Source organism: Sinocyclocheilus rhinocerous, unplaced genomic scaffold (genome assembly GCF_001515625.1).
Source record: "Sinocyclocheilus rhinocerous isolate Xijiao unplaced genomic scaffold, SAMN03320098_v1.1 scaffold629, whole genome shotgun sequence".
Classification (NCBI taxonomy): Eukaryota; Metazoa; Chordata; class Actinopteri; order Cypriniformes; family Cyprinidae; genus Sinocyclocheilus; species Sinocyclocheilus rhinocerous.
In genome coordinates this window covers 291,700-319,659 of record NW_015652278.1, presented here as the reverse complement: position 1 = coordinate 319,659, position 27,960 = coordinate 291,700, and the positions used below count along the sequence as shown (strand labels likewise).

General features: G+C 39.0%; 4 protein-coding genes across 6 annotated transcripts; 3 read left to right on the top strand and 1 right to left on the bottom strand.

Annotated features, from left to right (window-relative positions):
* Positions 1–870: 870 nt before the first annotated feature.
* Positions 871–2,254, bottom strand: mrpl32 (mitochondrial ribosomal protein L32). The gene is made up of 3 exons (XM_016520153.1): positions 2,041–2,254; positions 1,270–1,451; positions 871–1,156 (listed from the first exon to the last, which is right to left on the bottom strand). Exons 1-3 carry the CDS (start codon positions 2,129–2,131, stop codon positions 905–907), a joined length of 525 nt encoding a protein of 174 aa, XP_016375639.1. The 5' UTR covers positions 2,132–2,254; the 3' UTR covers positions 871–904.
* Positions 2,255–2,467: 213 nt separating this feature from the next.
* LOC107714337 (proteasome subunit alpha type-2-like) lies at positions 2,468–5,465 on the top strand. Its single transcript, XM_016520152.1, has 8 exons — positions 2,468–2,568; positions 3,307–3,383; positions 3,527–3,659; positions 4,087–4,209; positions 4,372–4,453; positions 4,588–4,661; positions 4,748–4,805; positions 5,189–5,465. Exons 1-8 carry the CDS (start codon positions 2,528–2,530, stop codon positions 5,303–5,305), a joined length of 705 nt encoding a protein of 234 aa, XP_016375638.1. The 5' UTR covers positions 2,468–2,527; the 3' UTR covers positions 5,306–5,465.
* Positions 5,466–5,995: 530 nt separating this feature from the next.
* On the top strand, positions 5,996–20,328 carry LOC107714334 (ATPase family AAA domain-containing protein 2-like). Of its 3 annotated transcripts, XM_016520148.1 has the most exons (29): positions 5,996–6,282; positions 6,811–6,944; positions 7,063–7,115; positions 7,204–7,354; positions 7,553–7,634; positions 7,709–7,799; positions 7,965–8,114; positions 8,232–8,343; positions 8,698–8,721; positions 9,004–9,108; positions 9,974–10,082; positions 10,158–10,273; positions 10,390–10,564; positions 10,652–10,740; positions 10,844–11,003; positions 11,112–11,202; positions 11,529–11,843; positions 12,424–12,541; positions 13,423–13,609; positions 13,696–13,881; positions 14,013–14,148; positions 14,232–14,428; positions 14,558–14,717; positions 18,119–18,241; positions 18,325–18,483; positions 19,081–19,515; positions 19,613–19,746; positions 19,880–20,008; positions 20,181–20,328. In XM_016520148.1, exons 1-29 carry the CDS (start codon positions 6,145–6,147, stop codon positions 20,217–20,219), a joined length of 4,098 nt encoding a protein of 1,365 aa, XP_016375634.1. In that variant the 5' UTR covers positions 5,996–6,144; the 3' UTR covers positions 20,220–20,328. The 3 variants fall into 3 exon arrangements, with proteins under 3 accessions (XP_016375634.1, XP_016375635.1, XP_016375636.1); XM_016520149.1 differs by lacking the exon at positions 8,698–8,721; XM_016520150.1 differs by lacking the exon at positions 11,529–11,843.
* An 820-nt stretch (positions 20,329–21,148) lies between these two features.
* Positions 21,149–26,648, top strand: LOC107714336 (zinc fingers and homeoboxes protein 1-like). The gene is made up of 3 exons (XM_016520151.1): positions 21,149–21,404; positions 22,823–23,087; positions 23,468–26,648. Exons 2-3 carry the CDS (start codon positions 22,928–22,930, stop codon positions 25,783–25,785), a joined length of 2,478 nt encoding a protein of 825 aa, XP_016375637.1. The 5' UTR covers positions 21,149–21,404; positions 22,823–22,927; the 3' UTR covers positions 25,786–26,648.
* The last annotated feature ends 1,312 nt before the right edge of the window (positions 26,649–27,960 follow it).

Genomic DNA, 27,960 nt, shown 5'->3' with positions numbered 1-27,960 from the left:
TGGTCATATAAATAAATCTTTATTTACACAAACTATAGAAATGCAATTGTTTTGAGTTTTGAACACCCCTAAACTATAGTGACACATTGGTATAGTCCTGAGAGCGGCTCATTTTAGATTCTACATTCTAGCAAATGCGCAGGAGTTGCGCAGACTGATGGGCAGAAGAGGTCGGAGTTCCTTTGAATTACAGTGAGATCTCTTAGTTATGCGTAATAAAGTTCTTTGATTATTTTTTAAAAATGACTATTTTTGAATATGCACTATAGTAATACCATGTTTTTGACATATACCATGGTAATATGTTTTCATATGGATTTCTACAATGGTGTCCTATGTGCATAAATGATCATCAGTTAAAATAAGAATGTTGTTTTGATATTAAACAGGATAAAGGTAACATGGTTTACACTGTCATGTGACTTTGATACCCACTGATCATCTGCTTCACATTGGGGTCCCGTTCACCCTATTTTTTGTTTTATTATTTTGAACTTTCATTTCAACCCTTTTCTGGCTTTAACCATGAAACCCTCCACAATAGGTGTATGATAATGACTTAAGGTAGTATTGATCTTCTAATTAGCCATGTTAACTCTTATTATTCACTATATGGTACAGTATCACATTGCATATTTCTTAATTTTTAAATCAATTAATTTATCTTATATCATTTTATATAGTATTGTGGACAATAGCCTCTCTATCTAGCCATCTCTATCACTCATCTTTCAACTACAACATTACAAGAACCGAGCCAAGGACTGTTATAAACCACCAAAACAAGGGTATAAAAAAATTATAACTGATCTATTAAAATGCTAACTGAAGCATAATCACAAAATAGTTAATGAATATGAAACTCTGATCTTTATTTCACAAAAAAGTCTTTATTTTACAGCAGTTACATGTTAAACCAATAAGGGCGTTTCCTGTTGCGTTCTATTATTCTCTTGTCCTTATCTGCTTCAGAGGGATTTTCATTTTCATACAAAACAACAGACTCTACAGCAGGAGCATTGAGAGGTCCGCCTTCCATGATGGAGATTTGCTTTCGTATCATTGCCGTCTCCTTCCTGACCTTTTCAAAGCAGAATCCACACAGAGTATGCTTTAGTTTCATGTTGTCACACTCTGGACACGGCTCAATGTTGTGCTGGAAAAGAGAAGGGACAAAAAGGATAAATTGCTGTTTACTACAGCACAGTACTGCATTGAAAGTTATTTTAATTTGTATAATGCTATAGCAGTGAACCAGTGAGTTCTTACCTTGACTTTTATCAGTTTATTTGGGTGTCGTCTTCTGCAACGATTGACTTCAATGGTTCTTCTCTTTTTAGGAGCTGCCATCCAAAAGATACTGTCCAAGAAACTGGGCTCAGAGTTTTCTTCATTGTTGCTGTGATGGGATTGAGGAAGAATCTGGGGACCACTTACTGCCAGTGCTGGACCTGAAGAAAAGGTTTATTAATCAAATAATTTTCAAACTGAGTTACTCAAATTATTTTTAAAAACACAGTAGATAAAGGGCATATATTCGACTTCAAGGTGATGTAAATATTAAAATATGCATATTTTTTTAATAATTATAAAAAATATATAAAATACTTTTTAAATTAAGCAACATTAAAACAAAAGATGAGAATTATCATTCAAAGCATTCTGCATTAAAATTAATGCACATTCCACATATTTTTAACAATATATTATGCCTATTTAGCGATATAAATTAAGTAAATATGACATATCAAGACAAAAATATGTATATTTTAACACAGCAACATTTCATTCCGATTAAAGAGACTTTTTGTTCTATTACTTCCCCTAAAAAAAACAAGATTACCATGCGGCTCGTTGAGCCCTTGACTCACCAGAAATAATGACTTCCAAAACAAACTTTGGATTTAATATCACAAAGGAATGGCCAATCAGAGGGAAAAAGTGTAAAATTATATTAAATTAAGCTTAAGTGTGACTGAAGTGTATGTATAGTGATATGAGTGGTGGAGTAACACATGACATTACAGTAAATGCACTCACCGAAGCTGTCAAATCCCGCCGCCTGCGCAAAACGCAGCTCCAGACGCTGCAGAGAACGTCCGAGAAACTGAAGTAAACCCGATAATGACATTATGTGCGGTGTTTTATGTCCGTTTAATTTAACATGTAACGTTACAGACCTAACATCCTCACGGTCACCGCTCAAAAAGACCAACTGCGCCTGCGCGTGCTTCTGCACCCGTGCATTCTGGGATTTGTAGTACAGCGTTATAAAAGAAATTCTGCTTCATCCTGAGCGGGTGAGGGCAATATATGTTCAAAATATTAAAGATTAAACCAACAAATGTTTTATATTATTACATTGTTTTAATTAGTGGGGGTAAAATAAAACGTGACATGCAAAGTTATTTCAAACTTATCTTTAGGCTGCAATAACCACAAACCATTCAGCTACCCAAGTAACTCTTTCAACCAATCAGATCAATTAGGTGCGTGACGTCACTTCCCCCAACAGTCAGACACAGCCATGGCAGAAAGAGGGTACAGTTTCTCTCTCACCACTTTCAGGTAATAAACGTTATAATTTTGTTATATCTAATGTGTTCACCAAGCTCAAACGAGTGTGTGTTTTGGCGAATCGCGACGCTCGAGGTTTGTGGAGAGCGTTCCGTCAGTCAGAGGCGTTAAATCATTATCCGGGCGCTGATGCAGAGTCACTGTGTTTGTGATGCAGTGCTTCTTACATTCATGTGCATCAACATTCATGAACAGAATGAACTAAACACATTATGAATCCCAGAGCAACAAATTATACCCTCTCGTGGGTGTTTAAAGGACAGACTTGCCTAGTTTTGTCTTTGTGATTGAAACTTGATGATTTTACTTTCACTTTCAGTGTATCATGGGAAGCTGATTGTGCATGAATGTACTTGAATGAGCATATAGTTTATCTATATGATTATCAGTACTGTTTTTAGTTGTTGTAATAAAGTGTAACTAAAACAGAACATTTTTGTGACAATGTAAAAGTATTACATTTTTATGAGGACTGTAGCATTTTTATATAATATGCACATTTGCAAATTTAATAAGAGTGTACCTCATTTGTATATTTTGAATCTGTAAATGGGTAAAGTAACAATGCAACACAAAGCTTTTTATATATGTTTTAACACAGCACATTTTATTGTGATTTAAAGTAAAATAAAGTTAAAAAAATGTAAGTAATAAAATAAAGTTAACCCTAGTCTAAATGTGCTTCACCTTACAATCACAACACCTTTTTCCTTATTTTTGTGTTTTCAGCCCTTCAGGGAAGTTGGTCCAGATTGAGTATGCTCTGGCAGCTGTAGCAGCTGGTGCTCCTTCGGTTGGAATAAAAGGTTAGTAATGTTATTTTATCATGTGTGTCTTAACTTTGCATTATTTATAAAACTTTATGGTTTTAGCATGTGCTTATTATGAGCTTTGTGAACTGTGTCTATATAGCAAGTCACTTTAACTTATCCTTATTTCTTTTTCACAGCTTCGAATGGTGTTGTTCTGGCTACGGAAAAGAAGCAGAAATCTATACTGTATGATGAGCAAAGTGTTCACAAAATAGAGCCCATAACCAAACACATCGGTATGGTCTACAGTGGCATGGGTCCAGACTACAGGTACGGATTTGGAGCCTACATGAATAAACGCTATATAATAATGATTCCTAATAAAAAGAACATGTGCAAGGCTGTCTTGTAAAAAAAAAAAAAAAAAGTGTAGTTGACATTCAGAACTATAGTTTTAATGTTTTTAAATATTTAATGGAACCCAAAAATGAAAATGTACGCACCCTGAGGTCATTCAAGATGTAAATGAGTTTGTTTCTTCATCAGAACTTCTTTATGAATTTCTCCAAATCCATTCCAATGAAGAAACAAACTGATCTGCATATTGGATGACCTGAGGCCATTTTCATTGAAAAAAAAAACAACTATTCAAATGTCTGATTTTTCATATTGTCGTGCTTATAATAGAAAGATAGGATTATATGGCAAAGATGCTCAATAAAAGTTTTGTTGTAACGTCTTTTAATCATGTCTGCAGGGTTCTGGTGCGAAGGGCACGAAAGCTGGCTCAGCAGTACTACCTGGTCTATCAGGAGCCGATTCCTACAGGCCAGCTTGTTCAGAGGGTGGCTTCTGTTATGCAGGAGTACACACAATCAGGGTATGTGTGATGTCTCCATTGCACAATTTACCACTGTTACAATTGTTCTGGAAGTTGCCCTACAAACTGCTGTTTTGCAAAATTAAAAAGAGTATGCATCTACCAGAGTGACAATGGCATAACTTGCAGATTTTGTGTGTTTGTGTTATTATTTTGACACAGAGGTGTTCGGCCATTTGGCGTGTCACTCCTGATTGCTGGCTGGGATGAAGACCGTCCGTACCTTTTCCAGTCTGACCCCTCGGTATGCTATTCACTTTGGTATTATTTTATTAGTGTAATCTGTCAATTTGAACTGAAAAACAATTGTCTCTTAAAATTTAAGCTCTTTATAATGCACTATATTAGAAAAATAAGATGGACTTTTATCTGTTTAAGGGAGCATACTTTGCATGGAAAGCCACAGCGATGGGGAAGAACTATGTGAATGGGAAAACATTCCTTGAAAAAAGGTATAAAATGTAATAACTGAAAGCATAAGACCCTTTTAGTCTTCCTAAACATACAACATCTCATTTGTTTCATTTTCCTGTTTTAGATACAACGAGGATCTGGAACTGGAAGATGCGATTCACACTGCTATTCTGACTCTTAAGGTAATGATTTACAACCCAGCCACATTTGCTAAAGGTCTTTTAATTGCAATTATGTATTAGATACCATTATTATTTGCATACAAGATCCAAGATTAATTTTTGTCCTAAGCTAAAATATTTTTTAGCTCTGAAACTGTCTGTTGCATTATTAAAAATCATTTCCCTATAGCAATTAAATCTCTTTATCTAGCTGCTTTTCATTGTGCATTTGTGACAAACAAGCTAGAGTCAATATCTCACTGAAACTGTAACTGTCACAAAGCGTGGTGTTTTATTTACTTGCCAAAGCCTCAAATTGACTTGCTGAATGTTTATTTTAGACCCTGTTTGCATGAGATTAAAATGTCAAACATCAGTGTTAACTATGACTACTTTTGTTACAGGAAAGCTTTGAAGGTCAAATGACTGAGGACAACATTGAGGTGGGAATCTGCAATGAAGCAGGATTTAGGCGACTGACCCCAGCGGAGGTGAAAGACTATCTAGCCGCCATTGCTTAAAATCATCTTTCCGAGTTGTAGATTGAGCACTGATTGTCTTATCTTCATTAGTACAACTACATTAGTACTTCATGAGTTTGAGCAATGTAAAGGCATGGAAATAAGTGAAAGTTGTATTGTTTATATTTTGCTGTTCTTTCTTACTGAAGGAAAAAATAAACAAGTCTTTAGAAAGCCTGTTGACTGTTTCCATTTGTGCTGTTGTGCAGTGTTTAAGCTTTGAGCAAACTGCATAAAAGAGAACTATATGTAACAGAGGATACTTAGCATACTGGTTTTATATCATAACTTTAATCTGAAAAGACTAGTTAGAAAATATATATGACATTCAATATCTCATTTCGGTGTTTTGAGTCCCAAAACAAGCTCATGACTCATGAGGGGGTTTGGCCTGCGTCAGCCAATCAGAATCTTGTGCGTCGCGTCACTCACGGCGCGCCAAAAATGAGCCGGTACTCCTTTCCACCAGTATTCCTACGCAAAATCTTGTATGGATATTAAAGCCTCAATGTTTTTGTCAGTGAAAGGTCCAGCAACGTCTGTTCTATAGTTTAATCACATTTATTTGAATAACTTATTTATATTTGAAAAAATACATTTGTTAGGGCGGCCATTCGCTTAAACGGCTCTAGTTTCTGTCTCGCCAGGACATTCGTATTATGCCTTGTGTCATTTGAAAGTGACGTCGTTTGTGGCGCCAGAAGTCAAGGAGGAGCGGAGTGCGTTTTCGAAACGATGCGTTATCGTTCAAAGTATTTGGCATATTAAAATCTTGGCAAAAACTTTTTGAAGTGAGTTTGACAGCGAATGGTCTGAGGGTCTTATAAGCTTCGTTAAAGATGGTGATGTTACGCAGTAACGGTGATATGGACTCCAGCTCGGAGTTTCTCTCTCTGAACCCGCCTCAGCGAAAGTCCGCGCGACTGAAAAAGGCCCACGATGACAGTTTAACAAGCGCCGAGGATAGCCCTGCTAATGTGAGTTAATAACGCTTCTTTACAAGTACTAATATGTTAGTAATTTTTTTGTTTACCTAACGTTACAGTAAAACATTCGCTTTAACAAAACAAAGTTGGCGGTTAAAAGAGCGCGAGATGCTTGAGTGAACTGCATGAGCGCGCGTTAACTGTTACAAAACAAAATTAAGTTGATGTGCAGTGTTACTTCGGATATACATACATGGGTAATAATTTACATAGAGTATCTCAGCGGGATGATTTTATGGTTCAATAATGCGATGTGCATTTCAGTAGATGGATAAGTTAGTTGGCAAGTCAAAAATAAGAATTCCTTTTTGTTGACCAAGTAAGTTATGGCTCACTGTTACACAATGCATAATATATACACTTTCACCGTTTTAATCACCTGCAAATAGTTATGTGGTGTGACACTTTTGAAAATTACAAATAATCATCTCATATAATGTGAGGTCCGAAGAAAATAGTTTTATATAGAGCATAGCATGGCAGACACTGCTATGATGTATGCATATGATCAATTTTTAGGGATTTTTGACTGTAAAGGAGGAAAACAGCATGAGGAGCAGAGCTCAGAGAGGAAGACATATCACCTTTGCTGATATGAATGGACAAACAAGCAAATCTCCTCCAAAAGATGAGAAAAGTGGGAGGCATTTAAGGTGGGATTGTCATGGTTTAATTTCTGGTCCTTTTATATTTGTTTAATCATCTGTTATGCTGTATTTACTAGATGTCTTATTTGTTAATCTGTGTATTCTATTATATATTTATTAATAGAAAATCTCCAAGATTTCAGGCAGAGGGGGAGAGGTCGGCAGATGAGCACACAGGTGGGCACGTCAGAGTATTTGATAAACATCAAGACAGCAGTTTTGTTGGTTTTCAGCTTACTAAAAATGAACCCATTTCTTTCTTCAGATGAGATGGAATCAACTCCAACTTCTCAAAACCTCTGTGCTGGGATTCAAAGACGTGAGGAAGACAGTGCCGTGAGACGTAGCTCCAGAATCACACGATATAAGCTTGATGCTAGGAACCAGTCGGTCCTCTACGACAGGCTCATTACAAAGTATGCACCAATATAGTGTAAACACTGTTATATTTCTGTGTTTATAAGGACAGTGACTAATTTATGTCAGATGTTTTGATCTTCCTTTTTTGATGAGTTAAAATATACCTTTGTATTCAAACTCAGATGGCCAGCTAGCTTTGTGTGTGGCTATTTCCATGGCTCTTGGCTCTCAGTGGCTGTTTTTGTCTGTTTTAGCACGGCAGAGGCTGTACTTCAGAAGATGGATGACATGCAAAATATGCGTCGGAGACTGAGGAGCAGAGACAGTGAGGAGGAGGTGCGTCATTGACTCCTCCAGTTCCGCTGTGATCAGTCAGAACTTCACTCAACTGTATTTGTGTTTCTTTTTAGAATTTGAGAATTTTCTCTGGGACAAAAAGGAAGAGGATCACAAAATCTTCAGTAAGAGGACAAGAAGAGAGTTCAGACAACCAGGAGAATGGTAATGATTGTGAATTAGGAACTCATTAACCCTCAACCAGTGTTTCCTGCACCTTTATCTAGCAGTGGTTCTGTGTCACTGTTGAATTACAGCCCCACAACAAAAACATTTATATTAGCCCCAGATGTATTTGGCAACTTAAACCAACCTGTATTTATTTTTCAGAATATAGTGATCAAGAGGAGGATGGAGAAGGTGAGGAAGAGGAAAATAATGAGGGAGATGATGATGAGGATGAAGACGAAGAAGACAATGGAAAGCGCTATGAGTTTCGACAAAGAAAAGCTGTTGTGCGTTACCAGGCGCCTCTTGATGGTTGGTGTTATGGTACATTAAACAGACCATGCATTGAAATGTACTTGGATCATCTTTTCTGTGTTTCATGCTTTGTTTCAGTATTTCTTTTTTTTAATATATCTTTTTTAATTACAGAGCCAAAAAAGCAGAGCATATTTTTTAAGCGTCATTCCACCCCAATTAGACGAAGATACACATTTAGTACCTCAAGTCCCAGGAGATTGTACAACAACAGGAGGGGCACCAGGTCAGTACTAGTCATCTGCCTTTCTCCAAATTGTTTTTCATCATAATTTAATCCAATTTTCAAGAAAGAGCAAAGTCTTGGATAATTTAGTATCAGTTTGAGTCTTGACTTGACAGGGTCTTCTTTCAAAAATGGATCTGTACAAGAGACACAATGCAGTGGTCAAATACGTTGTGTTAATAGGCCGGCAATTAAAAAATAGTTCAGACGGAACCCCTTCATCACCCAACATCCCACCTTGAATAGTCCAAAAATTCAAAAACCACATTCCTACTTTGCACTGTAGTGTCTGTTTGGTAATCTCAGTGGCACCCTTGTGTTTCCACTCATTGTTGTGTGTTTCTTGTGCTGTAGTTGTAGCAGGAGTGAGGGTGATGGGTAAGACCAAGCTTTCTTGCAGCCTTACTTTAGCACATCTGCATGTGGATGATTAAGGGATTTTTAAAGTGAAGAAAACACAACAATCTAAGATATGTCACGCTAACATAATTATTACACAAATGTTTTGGGCACATTTAAATTAATATGTTTTAGAAAGAGGTATTGGGATAAAGGAGGTGGTGATGTATTTTATGAAAGTTTACACTTTATTGATGCTATAAATGTTTTTTCAAAGTTTAAAATAACAGTCTTTTTGTGCTTTTGTCTTTCTCATCTCAGGAGAAGACATGCCATCCACAGTAGTGACTCCACCTCATCCTCTTCTTCTGATGAAGATAAATTTGAGAGGCGGAAAAGTAAGAGTCGTAGCAGGTCAATAAACAGGTAAAACCTATTTATTTTACAGATGGTATGCTTTCAAAAGACACCTGGGTTCAAAGTCTTTCACAGCAAACATGACAAATCCCGTACTTGGTTTTGTGCACACAATACAGAATCATATCTGTTGTAGGGATGCGCCGATCCGATATTCATATCGGGTATCGGCTCCGATAGTGCCATTTTTCTCGGATCGGGTATCGGTCAGAGAAGGCCAATCCAAATCCGAGATTTTTAATTTTTTCTCCGATTGTGCGAATTATTCTGTGTTACTTCTGAAGCCATACGATAGCTTAATGTGAGTACGCATCAATTTCTCTTCCCTTTGTGCTTTGCCGTTTTTAACACGAAGCGCTTACAATTACAATGTGCTGTGACGCCATGTTGCTTCAAGTGAATCATTCTGCACACTGGATGCGCACATTGTAAGCGCTTCGTGCTCATAGACTGTATAAAAACAGTTCGTGCTGCACTGTATTTGTTTTGTCCTATCGTATCTATCATATGTTGTTGCCTTATTAAAAATATGCTATACATTCAAAAGAAATATTTTATTTTTCTTTATAATGAAGTAGTCTGTATCTAGTAGATTGTGAAAGAATGATTATCAGTTCCACACACAGAGATATATAAATTCTACATTTATTTAAATGGGGGGAAAAAAACTTCACTGGTATCGGCCAATACCGAACCCTAGGTATCGGAATCGGTATCGGAGGCGAAAAAGGCGGATCGGAGCATCCCTAATCTGTTGTAGCTCTATAAAAATAGTTTCTTAGACATCATTATCTGTGGATTTTGTAGCCTTTCATATATGAAAGCAATTATTAAACTACAGTTTATAAAAAATCTAAACACATTTCGCTTGTAGATGCCTCCCTATGAATTTACGGAAGGAAGATTTGTTGGGAATTCACAAGGACAGGATTAAAATTGGAGCAAGTCTTGCAGATGTTGATCCAATGCAAATTGACCAAACAGTATGTATTTGCCATTCGAATTGAACTTCAAAAATTGTAGAGACCTGTGGTTGACTGTTGGGTTTCCATGTGCAGGTGCGCTTTGACAGCATTGGAGGTTTAGGCAAACACATCTCTGCACTGAAGGAGATGGTTGTGTTTCCTTTACTCTACCCTGAAGTCTTTGAGAAGTTTAAGATTCAGCCTCCAAGGTATGAAAAGCGATATTGATAAATATTTACATTAAAATGCATATTTGGATGACTAACTGAATGCTGAATATCACCTTTTGCAGAATGTATGTTGATTAAATGCTATGTGTTTGCAGGGGATGTCTGTTCTATGGCCCTCCTGGCACAGGAAAGACTTTGGTAGCTCGAGCCCTGGCAAATGAGTGCAGTCAAGGTGAGAGGAAGGTGGCGTTCTTCATGAGAAAAGGAGCAGACTGCCTCAGCAAATGGGTGGGCGAGTCTGAGAGACAGCTCCGCCTCCTGTTTGACCAGGTTGCCCACATTTAAACTAAATTTAAATTTCATTTAGAAATGGTCATTCATGAATGCCTAATTTTGTCTACGTCTTTTATTTTGAAGGCGTACCAGATGCGTCCGTCAATTATTTTCTTTGATGAAATTGATGGTATCGCACCTGTTCGGTCCAGTCGGCAAGACCAGATACACAGGTATGTTAGTCTGTTTTTCTGCATTTTTTTATTTTATATTTATCTTTTCTTATTGTCCTGCTATGAAACTGTTAAATTGTTTGTTTGTTTATGTTGTCTGAAGCTCCATCGTGTCCACTCTGTTGGCTCTCATGGATGGGCTAGACAGCCGTGGGGAGGTAGTTGTTATTGGAGCCACTAACCGTCTGGACTCCATCGATCCTGCGCTCAGACGGCCCGGACGATTTGACAGAGAGTTTCTCTTCAGCCTACCAGACAGAGAGGTGGGAGTTTCAAGCTCTATTGTGGAATGCCTTATTCACTGTTTATTTTCGACTGCAGTTTTTGTTTTGTTTTATAGTAACCTACAAGACATTGTTGCTGATTTGTAGGCTCGCAAAGATATTTTGAAGATTCATACTAGGCAGTGGGACCCGCAGCTGTCTGATGTGTTTCTTGAAGAGTTGGCTGACAAGTGTGTTGGTAAGAGCTTTTTCTGTTCCACTATGTGAAACGACCTGAGTGCATCTCACATAACAGCTTACCTTTGTCTCCGCTTTCTCAGTACCAACACATAGTCTGGTGCTTTCCGACACACCTCCAGGACCTGCTGTATTTGGGTTTTGGGTAGCAGTGTTATGTAACATTCTGCTGTTCTAGTATTCTTACTCTCTAGTATTCTCAATTCTAGCATTTACAGAGCCCTCAGACTGTCTCATCCTGTCCAAGTGTGGGGTTCTTAGCCAGAATGAACTGCACTATCATTCCTGATTGTATACCAATAGTCAAAACTCTCCCTGTGCTTCCAGGTTATTGTGGCGCAGACATCAAAGCTGTATGTTCAGAAGCAGCTCTGTGCGCCTTGCGTAGATGCTACCCCCAGATATATGCTTCCTCCCAGAAGCTCCTGCTGGATGTGGAGTCCATCAGCGTGAGTGGCCGGGACTTCCTCTCGGCCATGAGGAAGATAGTTCCAGCTTCACGGAGGGCAGTGGCCTCTCCAGCTAAAGCACTCACGCCTGTTATTGAACCCCTGCTAAGCTCTGCCCTCAATAACGCCATGGAGATGCTGCAGAGACTGTTTCCTCATGTAGAGCAGAGCCTCAAGAAGAAAAGAGATGCTGGTAAAGACAACTGTTTTTATTACTCTTCCCTCTAGCAGTGTGCTAAAACACTCAGAGCACGCTAGGCTTGCCGCGATAGACGGTGTTGACGGTGATACCGGTGTTAAGCCGCAACACCGGTTACGTCACTTGCCCACCGCGTCACCGACCCCCACCGTCGTTTTGATTTTTTATAGAAATAAGGAAAAGAGGGAACGCCCCGCCCCCGCGGTGATACCGGTATTACCGGTGTTGTCACGTGTCAATTAACCGGTGGGAAAATTTCCTCACCGTCACAACCCTAGAGCACGCATGCATAACACTGTAGCAACCAAACTCTTAACACCCTAATATTATGTCAGTGAGTTTTGCATGGACAGACACCACTCACCAGCTGGCAGCAGGAAGTTTGGCGCATATAAATGACTTTGACATATTCCTCTTATATTTACCACTTTAAATGCATATTGCCCACTCTTTGCTCTTTTCCAAAAGCCACCGGGTGGCGGTGAGCCCGGGTGCGAGGGCCCTTTCATCGCTGCTTGCAGCTTTAATTTAGTTTGTATTTTGAAATTCATAATCAATTCATTTTCCATTTTAGAGGGTGTGTCTGGCATCTTAGATCTACTACAGAGTGAAGATGAGGGGTCCTCCGTGTGCATTACTAATAAAAGCCAGAAGAACACTGGACTGGCTGCATCTGCTCTTCATCTGAACAGGTTAGAAATGCGATGAACTGACTTCTGTGCTGACTTGGTGCATATGGGGAAGCACAAGCAATATTTTAAACAAAGCTTGACTCAAAAGATAATGGACACTTTTAGAAAAAATGGCTTTATAACGGTAAAAATGCCCCATAAAATGCAAAAATCAGTTTAAACTTATTGGAAAAGATTAATTTCTATCAGTATGAACTGACCACCACACAGAATATGAAGAATATTAAAAACATTAGGAGTCAGCTGTCTTCGGCAGTCCTTAAGGTACCAGCACAATAACACACTCAGCAAAATATCGTCTAATTATCGTTATCGATAAAATCCCATAAAATATCGAGATATCATTTTTTGTCAATATCGCACACCCCTAGCCTGATGTTTTATTGTGGCAAATAATGTACTGTTATCCAATTTAAGGGTTAGACATGAGTGTCATGTACACAATTTCCCTTTTCTTGACTGAACTGTTCATTTGTGGTTTAACTCACTGTGTACAGATATGAGTTCACAGGAAGCCTTTAAACTTAAACTGTTAAGTTTTGTGTAATTAAAGATTTGTTTTAAGACAGGATGTTATTTTTTTAAATGCTTTTCATCAGATCCAGTTTATCATCAACAACAGTTTTTCTTAATCAGGCCTATGCATATGTAAAAAAACAACACCACCACATATATTGCGTAAAAGTCAAATTTTAATTAGGTTATTATTCTAATAATAATAATAATGAGACTAATAATGGAGAGTTCAAAATGTTCAATAGCTACAGAATTTCACTGATGACAATAGTGAAACGTGTTCAACCTGTGGTATATTTGGAGTTGTTTTGACCTGCCTGTCATCTCTGTGCTCTGCTTAATTTCTTTCATTACATGTATTGCAGGAGTGCCCTGCAGCAGCCCACCTCATTCAGACCCAGACTGCTGCTCTGTGGGACATCGGGCTCTGGTCAGACCTCACACTTGGCTCCTGCTATTCTTCACGCCCTGGAGAAATTCACTGTTTATACACTCGATGTTGCTGTATTGTATGGGGTCAGTTCAGCCACCCCAGAGGAGGCCTGTGCACAGGTAAACACACTGAATTTATACTAGAGGTCAAGATACAAAGATGAACTTGTTTTAACAAATTACTATCAATCTATATTGTACATCAGGTTTTCTGTGAGGCAAGGAGAACTGCCCCCAGCATTCTGTATATTCCACACATCCAGCGCTGGTGGGACACAGTGAGCTCAACTTTAAAGGCCACATTCATCAGTCTCTTGCAGGACATCCCTTCATTCTGCCCATGCCTCCTCCTCGCCACATGCAGCTTTCCTCACCACACGCTCTATCCTGAGGTACCACGTGTACTGTATAAACAGTACTGGGGCTTGTTTGGCTTAAAGAGTAAATGAAATGGCATTTGTGATGCATTTTATCTTCTGTAATGTTATTGTGTGACTTTTTTTGTTTGTTTACCTGTTTAAAGGTGCAGGACCTTTTCCATGTTGAGTATGGTGAGGTGTTCAATGTTCTGCTTCCATCTCGGGAGGAGAGGCTCAGATTCTTTGAGGATCTTATTTTAAATCAAGCTGCTAAAGCACCAGCATCTAAGAGAGAAGCGGGTAAGTCTTTTTTTATGTAATGTTTTTCACATTCTTAGTATTTTCATGCAAACCTGTGATAACTCCCACTTTATTTTCCTTAGTCCTCCAGGCACTGGAGGTGTTACCGGCGGCCCCTCCGCCGCCTCCCCGCCAGCTCTCTGAGCAGGAGCAGCAGAAACTAGAAGAGCAGGAAGAGGATACGCTCAGGGAACTCCGCCTCTTCCTGCGGGATGTCACCAACCGATTAGCTCAGGACAAACGGTTCAAGGCCTTTACAAAGTCTGTGGACCCAGAGGAGGTAAGGCGAAGATTTTAGTCCCGCAGCCCTTCTGTATCAACTCTCTCCAGCTGTTGATATTTGTGAACCAGTGCCATGTACTCACTGAGGTCATATGTGTGTGTGTGTTTTTTTTTTGTGGGGGGACAGGTTCCCGATTACACTACAGTCATCAAACAGCCTATGGACCTGTCCACAGTTCACTCCAAAATTGATCTGCACAAGTATGAAACTGTGGCGGCTTACCTGCAGGATGTGGATCTGATCTGGCAGAATGCTCTCGAGTACAACCCAGACAGAGACCCCTCAGGTAGGCTGAGAATTTTAACCATTAAATACAAAACCGTTTTATATCTGCGCAATTTTATATGTGGTAATGATTTTATACAATAGCTGAATAAACAAGTTAATATTGTGTTAAATTTTAGACCCAGAATTGTCTGTTTTGCTCAATTTACCAAATCAAAAGCTCCTAACAAAGCCACAGCTGAACTCTTGTGCATCTCCGAGCAACACACAGCTGTGTTTTGTTACTAAGTGAATCCATGGTTTTTAACAAATCAAGCCAATTATCAGGGTTCGTAAAAAACCTGGAAAAGTCATGGAATTTAAAAAAAACAATTTCCAGGCCTGGAAAAATTTGTAAACCCAGAAAGTTTTTGAAAAGTCTTGGAAATTTATTTCACAAATATCTGTGCAATAGAATATATTTTTAATCAGGTCGGTGCGGGATCACGCATATATCGCATCATTTTACTCATTCCCACAGGTTTTGCGTTTATAATGCGGGAAGTTCCCGCAAACATTTATTTAATATAGCATGTAGGTTAGATGGAAATAAATCCACACAGAATATCAGATCAAATTAGTCATATGAAAGCAGCACAAGTGATTCAGCGGTATCTAGTCTTCTCTCTTTCACGCTTCCAAAATGGCTTTACATCAGCGCAGCTGCTGCATGCTGCGATACGATATTTTGGGACAGTTGACATAATTGTCACTTGCCTGAACGGGGCATTGTTGCATCGTCACAAAACTGTATCATTTGCACATTAAGTTTTTCTTTTTAAGACTTTTTAAACCATTCGGTAGTCACACACTCCACAACGGTTTTCTGTGCGCTTGCAGTCATATCCAAAGCATTAAAAATGCCTGTCCTGGCGAGTACCCTCATAAACACTGTCGGTTTTGTCTTAAGTGAATGTAAGCAGTTGAGAAAGAAAACCGTTGTGTATCAGTATATTGGATCCAAGCAGTCGGTCTTAAAGGGGTGGTTCACTGGGAGCCCGATTGAGAAGCAGAGGATATTATTGAAGAGGATCTTGCAGTACCTGTGCAAGCACGGCTTTTAATGGTAGGCTTATCAGGGCTTGACAATAAGGGACTGCCCGATGGCCCGGGGGCCAGCGTGAAAGACGTTCGGGACAGTAGACGGATTTGTCACTTGCCCGATCGGGCCACATCGCCTCACGACTTATCATTTGCATGTGTTTTTAAGACTTGTTCATTTAAAAATTCAAGCGATTAAAAAGCATTTGGGCGCGAAAGACAACTACATTCAGTACTCGCACGCTGTGTTCTGTGTGAACAGCGCGCACACTGACAGCAGCGGGCAAATACAAAAGTATATCAAAATACCCGCCCTGGCAAGTAACTTTGTAGCTTTAACAATGATTAATCTATATTGAATTTATACACTGGACTGGAGTAAGTTACAGATGCACCGGACATTTTTTGTTTTATTTCAGACTATCTTCAGTTCCGTGCTTGCACACAAACTGCACTGCAATCATTTCCCCAATGGCCATTTGTGTGGAAATATTCCGTTATTATTATACTTAGTCTGTAAACGGGCGTTAACAGAGGCCAGAGATGCTGAATACGGACACAAAGAGGAGAAAATACTGTTGCAGGCAGAACAAGATCACTGTTCACGATGCGCAAAATATAGGAAGAAAATCCAAATATTGAATTTTATATGAATGTGTTTCTGAGGGGAACGGAACTGACTGTTTTCAGAAATGGCGTTTTCTTTTCATTTTGTCTCTGTATTTAACACTAAATTTATAGTCATATTTTTAATAACAGCTCAGTGTTGGAAATGAAATAATATATATATATATTTAATGTATTTATATACGGTTTTATCCTGATTAAAGCTTTAATACAGTACAGCAACTGCACGCGTGTCCATGTTTAACGCTTCTCATAGCTATGTGAAAATAAGTGTATAATTGGAACAGTTCGTTGTTGGAGCTGAGCTGAATGAGAGAGAGAGAGAGAGATGCAGAACAGGGGGACGCAAGGAACAGTATTGAGAACCGCTGCTTTAGAACATTGATTTTGAAACTTGTGAATCCATTAGAATCATTAGAAGACAGATTTTTACCTGCACCTCTAGTTTTCTCTTCCTCTTCTCTAAAGCAGCGCAGCATGGCCTCGCCCCCTTTGCTGCCTTTTCCCGAGGGCGGGGTTTATCTGGGTTTGTGATGTCACGAACCCGGGAAGTAACTTGTTGTAGTCCCTACCAGCCGTTTTTGTAGGCATTAAACCGCCAGAATTTTAAAAGATGATATCTCCGTTTGCATTGAACTTTCAGCTTCGTAACTTTGCAGATATTGTTTATGCTCAAACAGCAACATTGCACACTAACTAACATTAAAAAAAGTGAAATTGCAATGAACCACCCCTTTAAAGGGACAGCACCCTAATAAAGCTGTGCCGACTGTCATTAATGTTAATCAAACAACAAAAGACAAAAAAATTAAAAATCACTCAATCACACAAAAAAAGATCAATCACTGCTCTTGACTAAACTTTTTGTAACTTTAATTTTAAGAATTGTTTTTAATTTACAGTTTATTCAATTTCTGGACCTGAATACTACTGTTAGACCTAAACGGTTTCCTAAATGAAATTCAGGTCCTGAGTTTAGTTGATAATATTGGTTAAATAAATTATAATATTCAGTGATGTGATATGTTCTCTGCGTGGAGTAACTTCTGGCACAGTCGCAGCTTGTACTTATTATTAAAACGAATAGAAAGCAAATAAGTAGCATTAATAGTCATTCGTTTTAGTTAACAGATGCTATGATAAATTCTAATGGATTTTTATTCTTATTTTACATATATACTTGTAAAATAATGGAACATTAGGTCATGTCATGTCTCAAAAGTCATGGAAATTTATTGGTAAAAATGTGTATGAGCCCTGAATGATTCAGTGGCCCATTCATAATTTTTTTTTTTTTTTTTTTATTAATCGGCCATTTGAAGGAATCCGTTAAATAAATGATTTACTCATTAAGACTTGCAGCTACCTACCGGCAGTTTTAGTGTAATATTTAACAATGTTGCTGTTTTTATTTTATATTTGATCAACTAAATTCAGCCTTGGATGAGCATAAAAGACTTCCAGAAACATTGTAAAATTGTAATTATTCCAAACTTTTGACTGGTATGTGATTTATTTACTGAACATTGGTGACACAACCACCTTATTGTATGTAGGCAGTTTACAGTTTGCATTCAACTCAAATGTGCAGTAAAGGGTTTGTCAGCATTTGCTGTTTTACTTTGATGGCATATGTGGTCAAATTTCAGAGATAGAACTATCCTTTATGACTTTCCAAGTGTGTTTTGCATAATTGCATAACATTTGTGTGATTTCTGTGGCATGCAATAGCTATGATGTTTGTGCTTTTAATAGATCGGCTCATCAGACACCGTGCCTGTGCACTCAAGGACACTGTGCATGCCATAATCAGAGATGAATTAGATGAGGACTTTGAGAAGACCTGCGCTGAGATCAAGGAGTCTCGCATCAGACGAGGTTTCGCTGATGCTACTGTAGATCATATGTTGATTGGAGTGAGACTGTGGCCATCACTCACATTTCTAATATTTTATTTTCAGGCTCCATCTCGTCACTGTTCACTCCTGCCTACTACCACGTGCTGCCAAAGGTGTCTGCTACAGTGGAGCAGAAGACGGGTGATCCAGAACCCAGTAAAGATGCTACACTTGTGCCAGCACAAGCAGTGATATCACCACGTCAAACAGGAATTAATACAGGTGATTAACAAAGCTGTACTGCCTGACATCAATGCTGTAGAGCCTCTCAAAACTGCCATGCATGAGGTAGGATTTGAGGTTTTAGCATCTGTAGTTTTGATTTAAATTATCAGCACTTGTGACATTTCATGAGTCTTGATATCAGTTTTGAAACCACAATATTATTATTATTTGGCAGTTTTCATTTTCCATTGTAAAATTATTATTGTTGTTATTTATTTATTTATTGTTTTCATTTTGGGACATACTTGAAGGTTACATGCCATTTTTATTTAATGTTAAAAATTAATATTTTATTTAATATATTTAAAAGTTAAATATTAACATTAAAATAATGGCATGTAGCCTTTAAAGGTATGTCCCAATTAAATAAAAAAATAAAAAAACTTTGCCAATTCAATTAAAGAGACAGTAATAACGGCGTTATTATAAATTGAGTGGTTTTGTTTTTCTCGTCGATATTGTTTGATTTATATGAAAAAAAAAATTGCATTGACTTACATACTTAAAATATTTTACCAGTACTTTTGACATTAAGTCAGATTGGTAGGCTTTCTTTCATGCAGGCTGTGAATGAAATGTTTTGTCTATCCACAGCATCACAGATGAAAAAGAAGAGGAAAAACCGATGGAAAAATGGCTTCATCTGCAGAAAGAAGTCTTGCTCACATTTGAACTCAAAAGATAACCCTAACACAGCAGAATCAGGGGACGAAGAGGAGGATGAAGAGGAAGATGGAAAACTGGCTGAGAGTGAAGATCCAGAGAAGATGAAAGATGTTGAATGTGAGTCAATGGAGACTGATTGCTGTGCTCGTACAGAGGAACCCTCAGAATCCACGGCTGTAGCACAGAATAACAACATCACTAATGAAGGACAAGAACGTGGCAATACTGCCTCTGCATTAGACGAAGTCATGAGTGTTGAGACCACCCAGAATAATGCCATAAATGGCCAAAATGGTGTCCAAGAATCAGAGAGCACTGAAACTAAGAGGACGGAGCCAAGTGCAGAGGACAACACAGGAACAGGTTAGCAAATCACAAAAAACATTTAGCATTTATTTTATAACAGTTGTGGTGTTTCAATGAACATGAAGCAGTACTTGAGTTTGCATGGGATTTTCAGAGTTGAGACTGAGGCGGATGATGAGAGGTTTTAAGATGCAGGCCGAACAGCAGAGTCTCATCAGTGTGGATGCTGCCATGAAGATCCTGGAGCAGAAGAACATGCCTCTCATCGTGGACCACAACAAACTGAAAGTAAGTCCGATATCTTCATCTAACTGCAGAAACAATAACAGATAGTGGGAAAACTGAAGAAGTATGCATGCATGTTAACTTGATTTCTACATTGAAAAGGTGTTTTCAATCTCCGTTTTCATTATTAATTCAGGAACTTCTACAGACAGTTGTGGACATGACAGAGGGATATGAGGTCAATCAACTGGAGAAACTGTATGCTCTGCTGTGCCAGAGTATTTATAGACACAGGAAAGATAATGACAAGACTGCACTTATACAGGTACATGTAGATTATGCAAGAATACGTCCTGCTGCCTTATTAACTCACTATTCTGTTGATTGTACAGTACATTAAAACTTGCTAGTTGTGATTAACCATTTTTTTTTTTCATATTTAAAAGGCTTATTGACTTTATCTGCCTACTAAACATGTATTTTCTTTTATTTTCCAGGAGATGTCAAAAGAAGTTGAAGAGTTCCTAGTTCTTTAAACAAACTATACTATATATTTCTTATAATAACTAGTCTATAAATTATATTTTGCTAATTCTTTAGTCATGTCTTTGAGTGTTGTGCATATTAAAGCCTTTATCACAATTATCAGTCTTTGGGGTTTTTTTTTATACCAAGCATATAGTTTGGTAATGGTACAAACATCTGATCTACTCTTTGCCTAAAGTACTGCAAATAGTTGTGTGTTGTAATCGCTTGTGGTTTCTACTCTTCTGTTTCTGATAATATCTAAATCAAGCTAGTAGGAAACATGAGGAAAATTCCACTTGAAGAGATGCATGAGGGTCACGTGAATGCAAGTTGGCTCTGATTGGGCAGTTTCATAGTTTGGATGTTCATAACATAAATACAGATTCTGTATCTATCTGTATTTATGTTCTACAGTTAGTGTTATCTGTATGCACCAAGGATCTGAGAGTAACGCAATTTCAATTCTCTGTGTGTATGTGCTGTACATGTGGAAGAATAGACAATAAAGCAGACTTGACTTGGAGGTTGTACGTTTCTATAGTCAGTGCTCTGGTTTCTTAGCGCATACTAGACAATATTAAAGTCCACAGGTGTGTGCATTGGGCCCGTACAAAGTACTGTGTGAGTGTCTCGATTAAATTAGCGTCCAAACATGTTTTAACGCTGATTTTACGTGACGGCTGGGAGTCGCCTGGCGATGATGTCACGACGTATAACTGACAGCGGTGACGCCTGATGATCATTAAAAACTGCCATTAAAATGTGCGTAGATGATTATTGTGTTTACTGAGAGACCCATAAAACACCAGCGCAGTGTGCCTGGCCAAACAATAGAGTAACTGAGACATCAGGGAGAGAAACATCCGATCGGCGTGGAATCTGTCCGGTCCATCCAGGGTTTTCCCCCCGCTAAGTGCGGCGGGTCTCGTTCCGTCTCTCCTCCGCTCTAGATGATTATTGTGTTTACTGAGAGACCCATAAAACACCAGCGCAGTGTGCCTGGCCAAACAATAGAGTAACTGAGACATCAGGGAGAGAAACATCCGATCGGCGTGGAATCTGTCCGGTCCATCCAGGGTTTTCCCCCCGCTAAGTGCGGCGGGTCTCGTTCCGTCTCGCCTCCGCTCTTCCTGCTGCTGAACCGGAGGATACTCGCACCCAGAGCCGCGATTTGACACTGAAGCTCGCGGCCGGTGAGTTCCAGCGCATCCCTGAAGCTCCCTCGCTAACAAAAAGTACCGTGGTATTATCTTGTTTTTATACTTTGTAACATGGTAATACCATAGTAATTTTCTGAGCATTCTTGGGGTACCATACATATACAATGTATCATTGTATAATGATGGTATCTGGTAACACCATTGTACGTTGATATATACTATGGTGCTGAAATTTATGTACCATTAACTTGGTACTCAAAGGTAGTTCAGTAAATACCATGGTGCATATGGTAGTACCATGGTTAAATGATAACGCTTAAGTGCTTGAATATGGTAATAAATTCTTACCATGGTTTTATCATCTGTGCCAAGTGTACAATGGAACCGCCAGTGTTTGTAAGGGAACACACTCTAAACGCTCATAAACTGAACTCGTCTCGCACGTCTGACGTTTCTCAGTCTGCAACTGAACTATTGTTCAGTGGTGAAGCCTATTATATAGTGACACAAAGGGACCGAAGACATTAACAATGGTTAATGCATTGTGTCATTTATATAATTTATTAATATTAATTTCTAAATGCTCCGTTATTCATTTTTAGAGTATGTTTGTTCTTAATGCAGTAGTTAATGTAAACACAACTTTTAATGTTAGATATGTATAGTTATGGGAATTAACTTTAACTAAGATCACTGTCATTAACATTTAAATTTATTATTATTATTAGATCGTTATTATTAATATTATAAAAATATTTTTGTTCAATATTTGTATCTGGTATTTTTATTTATTTATTTGCACCACATGAAACGGAGTCATTCATGTCAAAATTTAATTTATAAAATCAAACGCACAATAAACATGTTACAGTACATTTTAAATAATTGTCTGTAATTGCGGTTTCATATTTTGGAGTTATTGGCAGTTTTTACTTCATGTTCAGTGTTTTCAAAGCTGATTTTTAGTTTTAGAAAAACTATGAAACATTGTCAACATAATATTCAGCAAAAATAGATATCTGACAGCTGTAGGTCACTACAGTGTATGCAGATGCACTAAACCTATAGGACTATAGATAAATATGTCACATGTTAGATAACCGATTAAAAAAAAAGTTCACATTAACTGACGTTTAATCTACTGTTAACATATACGGCCTTACTGTAAAGTGCTACCTAGATTCTGCAGTGTTGGATTAGCATTTAATTCTAAATTATTGTCTTTAATCAAATCAAGTCACCTTTATTTATATAGTGCTTTATACAATACTGATTGTGTCAAACAAGAAAATAGTGGAATGCAGCAGAAGATACTACACTTGTGTGGTAATTTGATCTAGTGTCTCTATGAATGCATCGGTAAATGTTTTTAATTATAGGTCAACTGTCCCATGTTTACATTTTAACCAGTGTCTTGTGTGTGTGTGTTTTTGTTTCTCTGTGTCTTTCAGGATGTTGAGCTCAAATCTTGGAATGAGACTAACGTTTAGCATGTAAATTCAACCTCCTGGAGGTTCTGGCCATCTTATATTTTCTTTTTCACATTCACAAACACAATGTCGAGCAGAAGGAAGTCCACTACCCCCTGCATGGTGCTTCCATCAGATGTTGTAGAGCAAGATCCTGATATGGAGGCCCTGGAAGGGAATGAAGGAGCTGAGAGTATGGCAGACGGTCCTACTGAGGGAGCAGTGGTTCCCATGGAAACAGAAACAGGTGAAGTTCACTTTCTCAAGGCCAATTTTTTTTGTCCTGGTTGGCATGGTGCTGTGTCCTTACCAAGTGCAACATGACAAGTAACATTTCTGTTCACATTAAAAGTTCTGCTGCAAAATAAAAATCTTTTTGATGTTTTATATACAGCTATGTTGAGTGAGATTTTGGACAAATGGAATTTGGCGGGGCTATCTTGCAGAATGCAAAAAGGAAAAAACAATAAGTAACCTCTTGTCGCACAATGCTGTTGACGGTTGCAGCTGGTTAGGACCAAAAAAAAAAAAAACTTTAACAAGTCAAAAGTCATGCACTTTTTACCTATCAGACACTCGTGCTCAATACTGATTCTAATCAAAGTAATCCTTTAATTGTCCCTACAGAACATGAGGGGATCCATTTCTCGAGTGAGGAATGTCGTTCTTCAGGAAAACGCTCTGGTCAAACGTCACTAGAGCAGCCCATCTCTGATCTGATCGCCGAGGGTGGTTTTGTGCAGAAAGAGATGGTGGATAGTGATGACCCCTCACTTACTGGAATCCCTCTCAGCAAGACTCCTATAATGAAAATGAAAAGCAAGTCTGAACCCAAGAGAATAGCTGTGTCTCTAAAAGGCACAAGTGAAAGCGAGGCAGTGATTGAAAGTGAGATGGAACTGGAGCCACTGGAAGCGTCGGTGATGGCCACTTGCATGGCACCAGAACTCATGAGCCCATTGTTCACAGAGTCTGTAAAGCCCAGCGTTCTTGTCAATATTTCAAACCCTGTGGTAGCAGATCAGAAGAAGCTGGTTATGAACTCTGCGACGGTTCTTCCGGCAGGCCTGGCCCAGGTGCTTTCTGCCTTGCAGGCCCAGCAGAGTGCTCAAACTCAACTTCTAATACCAGTAAGTAGTATTCCCACATATAATGCTGCGATGGACTCCAATGCAGTCCTGGTCAACACCTACAAGAAGTTCCCCTACCCGTCTGTGTCTGAAATCATGGGTCTTGCAGCACAGACCAAGTTCAGTGAGGAGCAGATAAAGATCTGGTTTTCGGCTCAGCGTTTGAAGCATGGTGTTAGTTGGACCCCAGAAGAGGTTGAGGAAGCCAGGAGGAAGCAATTTAATGGCACAGTCCACACAGTTCCCCAGACCATCACAGTCATCCCAGCCCATCATTTTTCCGCCACTAATGGCCTGCAGTCTATTCTTCAGACCTGCCAGATTGTGGGTCAACCAGGTCTGGTTCTGACACAGGTTGGCACAGCCAACAGCTTCCCAGTGACCACACCGATAACCCTGACAGTAGCAGGAATGCCCAGTCAAAGCCAGACGCCCAAGTTCACAACTAATCAAACAAGCCCTGCGCTCAGTGAAACTAAGAGAGCTACTACAGTTCAGCCCCCATCGCTGACCCCTCAGGAGAACTCTGCACTCAGTGCCGATCACTTTGGCCTGCGGCCTAAGAAATCCAAGGAACAGCTGTCTGAATTGAAAGCAAGCTATCTGAAGAATCAGTTTGCCAGTGATGCTGAGATAGCTAGGCTAATGAAGTTGACCAACCTCACCAAAGGTGAGATTAAAAAGTGGTTCAGCGACACCCGATACAACCAGCGCAATTCTAAGAACAGCCACGCCTTCATCGTCAATGACAATCCCAGGGGTAGTAGCAGTGCCACCATTGTTATCGACTCCAGCGATGAAACGCCACAGTCTCCGACGCCATCGCCCATCAAAGAGAAGGAGACACGTGCCAAGACCTGGAACCCCTTCCCGGACTTTACGCTGCAGAAGTTTAAAGAAAAGACACCAGAGCAGTTGGTGGTCCTAGATGAAAGCTTTCAGAAATGTGACACACCAACTGATGAAGAGCTCAGCCGGCTGAGGACCGAGACGAAACTTACCAGACGTGAGATCGATGCCTGGTTTACAGAAAAAAGAAAAACCCCTGTGCCTGATTCCTCAGAGTCAAAAGCAGATGGTGAAACGTCCCAAAATAAGGGGAGCCAAACTCCACCTGGAGGAAAGAGGCTAAGCAAAGAGAAGGTTACTAAGAAAACTCCCGAGCAGCTTCATGTTCTGAAGACTGCGTTCATTCGCACCCAGTGGCCCTCGATGGAAGAATACGACCAGCTGGCTGAGGAGAGTGGACTGCCTCGTTCCTACATCGTCAACTGGTTTGGCGACACACGCTATGCCTGGAAGAATGGCAACTTGAAGTGGTATTTTTACTATCAAAGTGGAAACATGGGAGGAACGAATGGCAACAAAAACAGAAAACGGAGGATTCGAAACCGCGGTTGGGGAAGAACCCGTAGTAGAAAAGCAAAGAAGCACACAGAATCGGAGAAGAATTTACCAATCAGGTTCAAGTCTGGACGGGATACTCTGAAGGAGTACTACTTGAAGCACAAGTTCCTGAATGAACAGGACTTGGATGAGCTTGTCGCCAAGTCTAACATGAGCTACGAGCAGGTGAGAGAGTGGTTTGCAGAGATTCATCAGAAGGAGGAAATTGGTACCAACCCGTTTGAAGATAAAACGGGAAATGAAGACCAAGTTGAGGAGGAGGACGAGTCACAGGGTGAAAATGAGACTGCGGTTGAGGAGCAAGGACCTGTTTTGGGAGATGAAGATGACGACGACACTGATGACAGCGATACCTGGGAGCCTCCACAGAGCGTTCGAAAAACATTGCCCATGTCTGAGGGTCAGTGATCTTTCTGAATTGGCTTTATTCTGAGCAATGGCCCTTGGTGAAAAACCATGACTGTGTTGGGTCTCGACCACATGCCCTCTACCACTGCACCAATTCTTCTTATATTCTATGTAGTTTCACATAAGGTTTGACAAGATCTTTCTATCATAAACATTGAGGAGAACCGTTTTTGGTCAGAATGTTTGAAAACATTTAAAGATTGAGAAGTCATGCACATTAACAGGGTTTTTTTCTCTGCGGCTCTGAAGTTGCAGCGATAACTCAAGATCCCTTAAATAATATTAACAATATCATGCATACAATTTGAACTTATGTCTACCAGAATTGATCATGCACCTTAAACCTTTGTACATGCAAAGACATCCTAGGCCTTTCTATAGGGCCTTTTAAATGGGCTTTTTTCATTTTGAGTCAAATGGAGAACACTTAGTGCCAAAGGTGTTGTATTGAATGTTATGGTTCCCTTAATAATGGACACAATAGCTAATTAAGGGAATATTCATGAATACATTGTGTCAATTGGACGCATGAGGCACTTTGTCAACCACTGTGATGTACGGAACTTAAACGCAACTTAGCCACCTTATTTGTGTAGGGCGAGACTAAACATTTCAAATTGAATTTTCAAATTCAGTGACACAAAAGTGTTTTATTTTTCATTCCCAGTGTTTAATCGTCTACATACTGACCATGGATATGTGATGTACAGCACAGTACATCCCAACAGGAAGTTGTAGGTATTCCTGTAGTCCCGTTGACTGGGGTTAATGGGGTCATCTTCAAACAATAACAGCTAATACTCATCTTGCTGGGGAAGTTAGTTTGTGGAAATGTCAATGGTTCTAATAAACAGGTGATGTGACTATTTTGCAGTTTTTCAATTGGACCGTTTTCAAGTATTTTCTAAAATTCAGTGGGAACATGGGGAATTCCTGTTTTTTGGTTGTTGTTTGCGGTTTGTTCATTTTTGAATTGAGATCTCCCTCAGATTTCTCCTCTACACAGTTCATAAGCCTGCAAGCAAAGGGGACTTTCATTTGCTTGACACATTTTAACTGATCATGTTAAGAAAACAATGCGTATTTGCCCTATTCATGAAGTAATATGTTTTCCATCTTTTTTGGGGGAATACGCATTTTTGTTTTCCATTAATACCTTGCTTTTATAGGATTAAATGAAACATGAACTATTGATGAATAATTACCACATGAGTGTAATTTGAGGTTGTCTTTTTATATTTGTGCATGAAAACAGCACTGACTGGTACTTTTAAAATCACCCCTGTGTAAGACATTCACCATCTTCATTATATCAGCATGTATCTGACATTTAGTAGAATGATGGAGGGAAAAAAAAGTTCACTTTGTACATATGCCTTTATGCTCAACCAGTAGTTTAAATCCTTTTATAAGTTTGTATTTATAGTGATGTTAAATTTCACCTCTACACGAGTGTGTTACTTGTATGGTGGTCATTCAAATAATTCTTGTGTGATTTGAGACCGCTATTTTACAAATTTTTAAGAGCTCTGTGTTGTATTTTTGGTTTTATGCCATGGATTCCTTACTTTTTTTGGTGAAAATTCATTTGACTTGCTTGCAACCCTCTGCATTTTCCTGTGAATACTGTAGTGTATTATAGGCAAGAGGTCAAAGGTGCCTCTGTGAACATGGTAAGTACTGTTTGAACAAAATAGCACATTTAAACTTAGCAAAATGTGTCCTCTCCACTGTTAACAACCGATCCTTTCATGTTTTTTAGAGTTTGAGAGCCTTACTGGGATCTTGCTTTGAATGCATCTTAGTTTAGAATCAAACCACAGTTATATGTTATGCTTCCTTCTGCTGCCACTGATAGCATAACACTACAGTTTCTAAAATGGTCAGATTCAGATTAGACTGTCTGGTTCTAGGCTCTGAAAAACATAGATTTTTACATGCACCGATAATAATAATAATACAGATCTGGAACCATCATGGATTGTGATTTGAAACTCATGACGAGCCTTAAAATCTGTAGACGCCGCTGTGGTGGCAAAAGCTTTATTTCCCAGAGCCATAGGCCTTGTGCAATGCTTTTAATTTAATTGAACTGTTTTAATAGGCTTTTGCTAGATTTAGACTAAATATATATATTTTCTACTTGTTTGAGGACAACGCAATAAATTTGGATGA

Coding starts and splice junctions, on each gene's coding strand:
- mrpl32 (XM_016520153.1), bottom strand. CDS start 2,131: ATGTCATTATCGGGTTTACTTCAGTTTCTCGGACGTTCTCTGCAGCGT. Junction 1,452..2,040: donor GGCGGGATTTGACAGCTTCG/GTGAGTGCATTT, acceptor CCTTTTCTTCAG/GTCCAGCACTGGCAGTAAGT. Junction 1,157..1,269: donor ATAAACTGATAAAAGTCAAG/GTAAGAACTCAC, acceptor TCTCTTTTCCAG/CACAACATTGAGCCGTGTCC.
- LOC107714337 (XM_016520152.1), top strand. CDS start 2,528: ATGGCAGAAAGAGGGTACAGTTTCTCTCTCACCACTTTCAG. Junction 2,569..3,306: donor TTCTCTCTCACCACTTTCAG/GTAATAAACGTT, acceptor TTGTGTTTTCAG/CCCTTCAGGGAAGTTGGTCC. Junction 4,454..4,587: donor TTTTCCAGTCTGACCCCTCG/GTATGCTATTCA, acceptor TATCTGTTTAAG/GGAGCATACTTTGCATGGAA.
- LOC107714334 (XM_016520148.1), top strand. CDS start 6,145: ATGGTGATGTTACGCAGTAACGGTGATATGGACTCCAGCTCGGAGTTT. Junction 9,109..9,973: donor CGTAGCAGGTCAATAAACAG/GTAAAACCTATT, acceptor TTTCGCTTGTAG/ATGCCTCCCTATGAATTTAC. Junction 13,882..14,012: donor ACCACACGCTCTATCCTGAG/GTACCACGTGTA, acceptor ACCTGTTTAAAG/GTGCAGGACCTTTTCCATGT.
- LOC107714336 (XM_016520151.1), top strand. CDS start 22,928: ATGTCGAGCAGAAGGAAGTCCACTACCCCCTGCATGGTGCTTCCATCA. Junction 23,088..23,467: donor TCCCATGGAAACAGAAACAG/GTGAAGTTCACT, acceptor TTGTCCCTACAG/AACATGAGGGGATCCATTTC.